The sequence below is a fragment of the Hordeum vulgare genome, chromosome 2H, assembly GCF_904849725.1.
Source record: "Hordeum vulgare subsp. vulgare chromosome 2H, MorexV3_pseudomolecules_assembly, whole genome shotgun sequence".
Classification (NCBI taxonomy): Eukaryota; Viridiplantae; Streptophyta; class Magnoliopsida; order Poales; family Poaceae; genus Hordeum; species Hordeum vulgare.
The window spans coordinates 276,970,163-276,980,630 of record NC_058519.1 but is presented as its reverse complement, the minus strand read 5'-3'; the positions used below and the strand labels follow the sequence as shown (position 1 = coordinate 276,980,630).

Below are 10,468 nucleotides of genomic sequence, written 5' to 3'. Positions count from 1 at the left end.
GGAGATGGATCTTTGCTCTAGAAAAGAGGGCCCAACTCCATTCCATAAGGCGCATCGCTGTTTTCTTGAGCTTGTGGAAGAGGATAATGTATGGGTTTTCTTGAGCTTGTGGAAGAGGATAATGTATGGATCGATGTGCACAATTGGCTCGGACCAAGCTTTTTGCACCACCTCATCAAAGCCGGGCATTGAGGCCCAAAAGTTTTCAAACTTGAAGGTCCTCGGCCCCCTATCCTCGACGAGTAAGCAATGGTCAGAGAGGGACGACGAGAGTGCATGAAATGGTCAGAGAGGGACGACGAGAGTGCATGAAGGACGTGATCGTTGAAGGTTGTGCCCCGGTCCGCATTGCAAAAATAAGAGTCAAATTTCATAAGTACATATCAGACACACAGAACATGCCAACATCATGTTATAGTGGGTTGCAAAATACTTGCACAATTTTGAAGAACCACGACATCACAAACATGAAAAAAAAAAAAGTTTGATTATATTTCAACAATTTGACTGGAATTATGAAATGGAAATCGATCAATTCCGTTTAATTCAAGTCAGAACTCGGAAATGAAAACTGCACGCAGCACTTGATTTTGGAACACAGTAAAATATTACCATTACAAAAATCCTTGCAGGACTCGAAGTTGAAAGAAGAAATACAAGTCTTTCTTTGAGATGGAGTATAATTTATTTAAGATCATTCCCTCCATCCTCATTCATTGAGTTTGCAGGCTTCAACTCACATTCTAAAGATGTAGATGAAAAGAACATCAAAATGTAAGATGTCTGTCATCAACCAGTCAATGCAGCATTGAGCGCACTGTGAACATCCACTCCGATCTGAGCTTCCGCCTTCTTTAGGTCAGTCGAGGCTGATCCAAGCTTGGCAGTGAATTCAGCAAGACCTTTCTGGACCAAGCTTTGGTCAATCTGATCAAGGGGGACAGCCTCAACAGCCACAACATCAGTAATGGAGTTTGCATGGATGAATGCAAAGCCACTGCTCACAAAGTACTTTGTAACATCATTTCCCTCGTGTACAGACATAACACCAGGCTTGAGCTCTGCAATTGTGGAAACATGGCCTGGCAAAATACCCATCAGGCCAGTTGTAGCCGGTACCATTACCATATCAACCTGAAAATAGCCGAACAAAATGAGATCAAGTCATGACAAAAACACAAGACAATGCCAATGGAATTAATCAAAGTATACATGATCAATACCACTTTAAGCATGCATAAGCACACAGGAAATCAATGTACACAATTTGAAAATCATTCTTCGACATTCTCCCACCAAAAATGCATCATCACAAGACGAACTTACCTCAAACACCAAAATTACTTATCAGACAAATAGGAAACTGATAGCTAATAACAAAATTGGAAATCTAAAAAAAAAAGGTAAATTTGAGGACTAGACAATGTAATATGTAAGTCCGAAAAAAAATCAGATAACCAAAGACATAATACTAGGTAACTTAAAGTAAATATTGTACTTCTCTATAATTTACTGTAGACTAAGTATAAAAAACACATGGTACATCAGACCATCAATTCACTTTCCGACCACCTGATAATATTTAAGAATTCAAACAATTATTTCATCATCTGACAGATTAGAGCATGTTCCAATATACACTAACTAACCACACAGAGTTCTACTTCTATTTTAAGAAAACGACTCAACGCAATCAAAGATGGAAGTATTTAAGCAACTCGTGGCATATCTTTGATAAATTAAGAATAATATAGGAAGATTAATAGCTAAACTGAAAAGTGTACTGGGGCATTGCTACCGCAGAAGGTCAAGAAAATATATCATGAGAGAATGTTATGATTGTTCCAGACAGACTATTCATGCAAAACAGTGCAATAAGTGAATGAAGGTTATCTCAATCAAGAAAACTGACAACAGGTATAATGAGTTAATATTAGCGAGGGCAAATGTAGTTAAACATTAATATTGGTCAAACTACAGAAGCAGCGGTGCAGCATACCATGTGATCAGAAGTTCACAACTCACATAAATGTAGGCCTATTGTCCTAAATCCACTAACAAGGCTCCAAACTACAGCTATAAATAAGAATAATGTATCATATCAGAACAAAGGAACAAACGAGAAAGTAAACAGAGCACTTAATGCCAAATATGAAAGAAAAAACGTTTCATCAGACTAATACTTAATCTAGGCACTGCTGTAGCATCTTCAGAGAAGAAAAGCATACTTCCTCCGTCCAGAATTACTTCTCGCAAAAATGGATATATCTATACGTATTTTTAGTTCCAGATACATCCATTTCTATCTATTTCTGTGACAAGTAATTCGGGACCGAGGGAGTACAAGGATACCCACAAGGAAGCATGTCCAAATCCTCACAGAACAAATTGAAAAAGAAAATAATAGAAGTCTACCAGGACGCCACTGAAAATTTAAAGGCGTGAAGATGCTAGCAAAAATCTGAAGTGCTTATACAATTAAAATATACTCAGCCCCAAGTGAAAACTGCAGTTCCTTTTGGACCGCAATAACCATTAGGAGGACACATGTTCTAGCCAGTACGGTCAACCAACATATAATCCATCTGGTGCTGGTGCATGGCACTCCAAAACGTCAGGTTTGGGATGATCGAGCTTACCCAGAGACATCAGGTTAACCGATATAATCCAACAATCTCACGCAGACTGGAAAACTGAAGCGCACCTATGGACAGGATCAAGCGCAACAAGCGACCCAGCACAACCATTCCATCAGAACAATGAGGTGATCAAAAGCATCACATGACAACACACACCATACAAGGAACACTCGTAGTTCCTAACCAAAACGCCCCTAGGATTCCTTCCAACCATCCCGCGGGATGAACCAGGTCGCAAAGGCATCTCTCACCTATCCCTAATCTCCGACCGGAAAAAAAAAACCGACCGCGAGATCGTGCCGACTGTCGGAAACCTAGACGCACACGCACAGATCTGAGATCGGGAGGTGGGACGGCGGGGAAGTTTACAATATACCTCCTTATTGGTGATCTCGGACTTGTAGGGGAGGACGAAGTTGACGGTGAGCTTAGATGGGATGGAGGCCGGCGTGGGCGGGCGGGGCTTCATGGCCGACATAGGCGTCTGGGGGGGCTCGATGATTGCGGTCACCTTCTTCCACGCCTCCACGAAGGCGGGGTCCTCACCCGCCTCCGCGGGCGCATGGGCCGTCGCGAGGGCCCTGCGGCTGATGGAGCCGCTGCCGGCAGCGGCGGCGCGGGAGGCGAGGCGATGGGCGGCGTGGCGCAACATTTTTTTTTTCTCCTCCCTCGTCGGACAGAGGTACGGGATGGATGTGTGCGACTTGCAGATGTGGATCCTGAATGAATTGGGGTTTCCGCGATTTGGAGAAGGCGACGCTAAGAGGGAGTGGGCGACACTGAAGAGGTTGTTGCGTTTGGGTTGGGCTGGACCCTGCCGGGCCGAGCGCCTGGTAATTGCGTACATATATTTTGGTGACCCCCTGTTTCACGTAAATAAAATAAAGTTACACGCGAATATCGATGAAATGCAAATCCAATCCTCTTTCCAAAGTCCTCAACATCCTTCTTTGCAGATCGCATCATGCTTGTTCCTCCTTCATCCGCCATGGTTCGAGACCCTCGGCCACCCATGAGAATGAGATCGTCCGGCTCCACGAGAAGAGACGCCCGATGGTGGAGGAAGATCACAGCAGAAAATCAGCCAGCAAGACTCTCAACGGTAACAACTGCCAGAAGAGATTAAAAAAACTAGGTTTTTCGCTAGGGGAATTGGAGCAATCTTTTTTTTTTCAAAGCTATATTTGCAATGCTTGACATACGCTTATATTTTTAAAGGAGCTTCTAGAGGGTCCCACAATTCATATGACATCAAATCTTACATTTATAAAGTCATAAAAATGAATCGTTTTTAAATGAATAAAGAGTTGTCTATCTGATTTAATTTTCTAATATATTTCTTCCCAGTTGGTATCATACCCATCAGATTTGCAGAAGAAATATCTAAACGACAGTCATCTTAGGCCATTTGTATACGGCCCTGGGTGGTTCATAACTGGCATTATAGTTTCGAGCATAACTTTGATTTCTCGATAGCCGCTGGTTTTGGAAACAGAGGTCCAGATTTAATAGCCAGTAGAGCTGGAATAAGGTTACAACATCGTCTCATGTCTTCTTTTATACCAACATTTCAATGTTGATGAGTAGACTTGGCAGGGCACACAATATGGGTGGGCAGCATCACCGCAACATGCATGATCGGGCTGCCAGCTGGCGATTGCAGTCTTACAGTAGTCTTCCGGGGCCTCTTATCTTTTCCTTCACCTCCACGTCATGGCTTGTGGAGCTTGAAGCCAAATACACGAGGAACATAGCGCTGCGAGGTCTTTTGGGGCTTGAGGTGATCGTACGTCATCAGAAAAAGGTGAGGAAATGTTGTCCCATAGTAGGCTCCGTCAATATCTGAACATGGTCAAGAAAACAGCAGAATATAACAACAAAATAGCAAGTTTATTCAACTATGATATCCCAGTGATGCAGATACGTAAATATTTCTTTGTAGATGACACTCTTTTTCCCAAGAATAAAAACGCACCAATTTGAGACAGTATAATAAGAGAGTGGTTAGGATACTGCCTTGGTATTTAGAACGTGGATAGTAGATGTCTTCGCACTTAGGACAGTATATCTTCACTGTACTAGATCGGTGAATATCTGATTGTCCAATTGGTAGGCATGGTTGTCCACAGCAATAAACACGTGGACATCGTCCAAAGTCGTAGTTCTTGTATTTCTCCAGCTGCCAAAAACATAAGGAACAAGAATTACCACTTACTACAAATTAAACTTCACCGACATGAGCGAATTTCAACCTTTCGGAAACAAATATGGGTAAGTACTAGCAAAGCAAGGTTAGCATAACAGTTACCATAGCAGCCAACCCTTTACTGGTCAGAATGTATCGTGCATGAATCAGCCCATACAACATCTCAGCAGCTGATTCCACTAGCTCATTTTGTTCTTCTGTGAAAATATCACCTACATATTCAAATAATCAAGAACATCAGCAATAGCAGTAGGCAATGTAAAAGGAAACATGCACTATACCATGTCAAGGACAAATGAGAGCCATATACTGCACAAAGTCAACCAATCAAAGCCCATGCAAAGGATTGATGTTATTTAGTGTGGCAGATAAAACCTTTCATTTATGCTTACAGTAATTACTATGGCACCTTTTACTTCCGCGTTAAACTTAATTGACTTTTACAGTAAAGAAACAAATTCACGGGCATTGAGAAACTAAAAAAATCTGTAACACCAAAAATGTATTTAGAAACAGAGCCCAAACAACCAGTAAGTGTTAACATCACTGCTAATAATGGCTTTGAGCGCCCAAACTAGTGACGCCAAATGAGTCAAATAACTGTACAGGGACAACACATTTGCATCAGATCAAGTGCAGAAATGCATCAAACATTTCTTGTTAGCATACACCCACCAGGTGGGTTTCCTTTTAAAAGAAATGTTCAAGATATCAGTAACTGGTACCATATCGGTCGGGTGCTGAGTAGGGATAAGTAGGCGAATTTTTCAGTTAATCGGCTATTCGGTAACCCACTGAGTAGCAATTAACTGACCGAGATGCCGATTAACTGGTCGATAATTTAAAAGAGTAAATATTGAGAACAATTACCATGGGAAGACTCGATATCTAAAATGAGATCAAGAGCATAATCATAATATGGAACTTGACTGCTAAGCCCACAAAGATTGAAGTCATCTTGAATGTAATCATCATCGACTTCACAGAAGAACTCATTCCCTCTTAGGTTGCAATACCATGAAATCCATGAGGTATCTTCTCCATCAGAGCCACCAACATCTGATGCTTCACTGTCCGACTCTGACTCCCCTGCAACATGAAGAGCGGAAGCATCAATGCACTTGTTTACAAACTAAATTTTTCTCAAGCACGCACCTAAATGGATGTAGTTATTTATTAGAACAAAATGTCAAAGAAACCGCAGTAGTAGCCCCACTAAAGGCGGCCGGGACTACTCTACTTCATAAAATTCAGTCCTGCTCCACCAAATCCACTTTGGAGCGGTTTCATGCAGAAGTTGTAACTCTTTTTAAAGAGTGTTTGGCTTCCATCTAGCTCCAGCTTCAGAATGAGAAATTTGGTGGAAAGGATATATCTGATTGGATGAGTAGGGAAAAACGAAGGGGTATCCACTTACTGGTGGCAGTGGTGGGTAATTTTCTGCCAACTCCAGCTTTAATATTTTTTTGAAGCCCCTCCTAACGAGCTTCACAAAAAACATGAAGTTGTATCCCAGATTCTAATTTTTTGCGGAGCGGCAAGTAGTGGAGCTACCCCGTTTGGCTTGCGTTTTCTAGAGCGGAGCTGAATTTTAAGGAGCAGAGCAGTCCCAAACAGGCCCATAGATGACGCAAATACAACATGCATGCAGAAAATATATACTCCCTACATCCCAATATATAGTGTACATAAGTTTTCGAAGGAAATTCCGATATGTAGTGCGTATTAGCAGCAACAGGCTCCTTTGGACGAAAATGACCCTCCACCTTATCCCTTTCCTCCCGAGACAAGCGCATCCTCCCTTCCATTTCCTTCGAACCAGCCAAACCCCAAATCCCCAATCTCCCCGTCTAATGTACGCAGCCATTCGCCTCCAAAACAGAATCTGGCCCGGAGAAAGGTGGTGGAGGCGGCGCCACCATAGAGATCAGCACTCCGCAGTGTAATTGATGGAGGATGTGAGACGGAGGAGAGGAGGAGGCAGGGTGTGCCGCTGTCAAGGGAGGCCAAGCAGGCCGGTAATCGACCAGCGACGGCGGAGATCGGTGAAGATGGAGGTGGATCGAAGCTGTTCCACGTGCACGGACGCCGGATCGATATCCTGACCACGCCCAGTGTCACCCCATCCATGCCCACCTTCTCCGCGTCCACCAACGGCAGCCGGAGACCACCGCGTCCGCCAACGGCAGCCGGCGACCACCCCTTCGGTGTCCGGCTTCTTCGCAACCACCGCGTGCGCCACAACGTTCGCATACAGCCTCCCCGTGTCCACCGCAGGTGGTCAGCGTCTCTGTGTCCGGCTTCTCCGTGTGTGGCTTCGTCGACAACGTTAAAGATGGATGGAGTACTAATCAGTACTACTTGGAGCTGAGCCTGGGATAGAAACGAAGTGGGGGTTTTCTCTTCCAAAATTTAATGCCAGCACTCATTGGTATGTGGGCTCAAGACTATGCGCACTACATATCGGAACGGAGGGAGTACAATGGAGCGGCTATAACAAAACATAGCTAGCAATAATCTTTAGCTAACTAACAGTTTAAAGTGCTACTGTATAAAGTGCTACTGAAAGCAGAATTGGAATAACTCAACAGGTCTGGAATACACCATAGCAATTAGGAAACAGGTAGATATGCTCAGCATGATACCTCTAAGTACAATTCCAAAGACAGATATAAGCATTAAGTCAACAATTTTGCATTATTCTCTCGACTTCTAGGCTATAGCATTATATGTCTTCAAACTTAAAGAGAGAACAGGAGCTTTTTCAAAGCAGAGCAGTATAAATAAAACAAACTTAATTTTTCCAGATGTTTTTACACCTTAAGCCACTGATATAATGATAAGTATTTATAGTCGAGCCATGAGGGTGCATGCCGTCTGAGTTCGCTGTTGGAGCGATTTAAGTATAATAATAAAAACTTGTGTATCTGAACCCGATTTGTATGATTCATGCAGAAAACAAGCAAATGAGAAAAGCATCTAACATAAAAACTAATGAAGCCTAGCGATAAGGTTTCCCCAATCCAATGAACTATGGGGCATTTAGTCCGGGTCTTGGTGGCACACATTGATCTACACAAGCAACTCAAGAGTCGAAACGACTTCTGATTTAACAAGATAAGTCTCAAACTTGAGGATCTATTTTATTTTTGTTCTCGTTGGGAGAGATTAAATTCGGTAGGTTACTTTGCTAACATTAAAGAAAAAAGATGATTAGACGCTGCGATAATCTAGCATTGTCCAAAACATGCATGTTTTTTAGCGTATGATAGGATCTACTTGCAAATAGAATCGAACATTGCAAATAGTAGTTAAAATCAAACGAGTAAACATGTGCTCAGTGAGCTCATATACCAGCATCTCAAAACACCCAAAGAGATGACAAGGTAACAACATCAGTAAACACAACTACAGAACCCACAATCACCTTCAGAGAATCTTAGCAAAACTGACAATTCAATATGCGTATACAACAGCGAACCAACCTTCTCAATCTGCAGTGACTTTTTTGGGAGACGAAGATAACATATCCAGAAGGCATCTCTGAAGGACGGTACGAATGCGATGGAGCTCGTCACTCAGGAGCCCCCCCCCCCCCCCCCCAACCACCACTTCCTCCCCTCGTTGTACCGTCCTTCAGATGCACTGCGGTCTTCACAGGATGCGCGCCAGGATCCAAACCTTCGCCCATCTCTTCTTCTCTGGTCCCGGCAGAGCCGCTGCTTCCTTGCCAAAAACTAAGCGCGTCCCCTCCTCCACCTCGAGCCCGGTGCGGCGTTCGACTACAATCTCTAACACCTTCACAGCTACCGAAAAGCCAGATGCCATTGGTCCATTCCAAAAGAACACCAACACATTTGCCACTAGAATTCAACGTAAAGAAAAAACTGCAACATGCACGCAAATCCGCATAGCAATAGCACGTCAGCAGGCAAATGAAGATGGAACCTCAATCAATAGCCAAATTTTATCCTAGTACAACGCATGCTGGCCTTCACAGCCCAGGAACCTAACTCCAGACCACAGGAACGCATCACAACACCACAGATTATCAGACCACGGAACGTCATGTGTGGGGAGAGGGGGAGATCGCGTCACCTTCGGAGCAGCGGCCCTTGGGGATGGAGGACGGCACTACGACGCGGTTGCGGTTACCTCGGGCACCCGCCGAGCCTCTCGACGTGGAGGGCGACGCGGCCGCCTTCTCCAGGTGCTTATCGAGCGCTTCGCTGATGCGCTTCCGGTCCAGCCCCGCCCCTCCGGCCGATCCCTGCTTATACATCTGTCGCCGCTGACGACGACGAAACCCCCTTCAATGCTGCTGCCGCGTCAGCGCCCTCTCACGCAGGAAGCGACATCTGAGGTTAGGGTTCGGGCAGGGATGGGACGAGAGCCCAGGCGAGGGGAGGAGCACGGGAGGGAAGTGGCGCCAATTTCGAGGGCATCCAGGGGTGGGAGTGCAAAAATGGAGGATGCGACGAAGACAAACAGTGACACAATCAAAAGGCCTTAATCATGCATATGATACTTGTCTATGATATCACATCCGTAATGCATAGTATCATATGTTAGTATCATATGGTGGTTTATTTATTGCTATGCAAGACACATAGTAGCACATCATTTAATATGATACGGTATCATGATATGATACTCAACCCTCTCTTTCTTCATTTAATTCTATGTCATCTTATCAAAATTGCTTAGTTGGCATGCATGATACTACCTATGATACTTCCATTACGGGCAACCTAAGAGGGTGCTTGGATCCAAGGGACTAAAACTAGTCTGACTAAAACTAGTCTCTTTAAGTGGCTAAAGTTCCAAGCACCCGTGACTAAAAAGAGGCTAAAACTAGTCTTGAGGCTAAAATCTTTTAGTCACGGGTACCCCTACTAAAATGTGCATTAGTCCTCTCTCTCCTCATTTAACTCCTCAGGCAAGTTCTGGATTGGAGGGTTTTGAGGATAATAAATGCTTATTAACTTGATTTTAGTCTCTTTACTATTTGGATCCAAGCATGGGTGATGCTAGCAAGTTTTAGTCTCATTACTTTTAGTCATGGGACTAAAACGTATCCAAGCATCCTCTAAGTCTGGCCACCGTGGGAAGTACTCCCTTCTTCCTAAAATAATTGATTGAAAAATTACTTTAATGCAAAGTTGAGTCATTTTTGAGTTACTTATTTTGGGACAGAGAAAGCATCATATAATAGTATCATGCATATGATGTTATTGTATGATACTATTTTGGTAGTGCATAGTATCATGAATTAATACTTTCTTCGTCTCAAAATAACTGTCTTAACTTTCTACTAGCTCTAATTTTGGTACTTGGTGGCCTTGGCTAGGCCTAGCCTGGCAGTTAGGGGCCTCGCGAGGCGGGGTCGTGGTAACGAGCCTGACAGTAGAGGTGAGGGATACGTAAGGAGAGGGCACAGTCCTAGCTACGACGAGTTTGTACACACGGTGTATGAGTTCAGGCCCCTCTCGTGAAGGTAACAGCCCTACGTCTTAGTGCTCTCGAGCTCTTGTCGTGTGGAATGTGTGTGTTACAGGGGGTACGAACCCTTGTGCCAGAGGGGAGGGGTGGCTTATGTAGAGTGCGCTACCCCTCATCAAGG

General features: G+C 43.9%; 2 protein-coding genes across 5 annotated transcripts; both read right to left on the bottom strand.

Moving 5' to 3' along the window:
• Positions 1 to 561: 561 nt before the first annotated feature.
• On the bottom strand, positions 562 to 3,394 carry LOC123426078 (ATP synthase subunit delta', mitochondrial). Its single transcript, XM_045109849.1, has 2 exons — positions 3,016 to 3,394; positions 562 to 1,134 (listed from the first exon to the last, which is right to left on the bottom strand). The coding sequence occupies exons 1-2, from the start codon at positions 3,289 to 3,291 to the stop codon at positions 790 to 792; spliced, it is 621 nt and encodes a 206-aa protein (XP_044965784.1). The 5' UTR covers positions 3,292 to 3,394; the 3' UTR covers positions 562 to 789.
• Positions 3,395 to 4,086: 692 nt separating this feature from the next.
• On the bottom strand, positions 4,087 to 9,295 carry LOC123426079 (putative casein kinase II subunit beta-4). 4 transcript variants are annotated; one of them, XM_045109852.1, is made up of 5 exons: positions 8,944 to 9,295; positions 5,716 to 5,934; positions 4,948 to 5,057; positions 4,615 to 4,818; positions 4,087 to 4,481 (listed from the first exon to the last, which is right to left on the bottom strand). In XM_045109852.1, exons 1-5 carry the CDS (start codon positions 9,125 to 9,127, stop codon positions 4,434 to 4,436), a joined length of 765 nt encoding a protein of 254 aa, XP_044965787.1. In that variant the 5' UTR covers positions 9,128 to 9,295; the 3' UTR covers positions 4,087 to 4,433. The 4 variants fall into 4 exon arrangements, with proteins under 4 accessions (XP_044965787.1, XP_044965785.1, XP_044965786.1 ...); XM_045109850.1 differs by having other exon boundaries at positions 4,653 to 4,818; positions 8,944 to 9,293; XM_045109851.1 differs by having other exon boundaries at positions 4,656 to 4,818; positions 8,944 to 9,293.
• Positions 9,296 to 10,468: the final 1,173 nt, after the last annotated feature.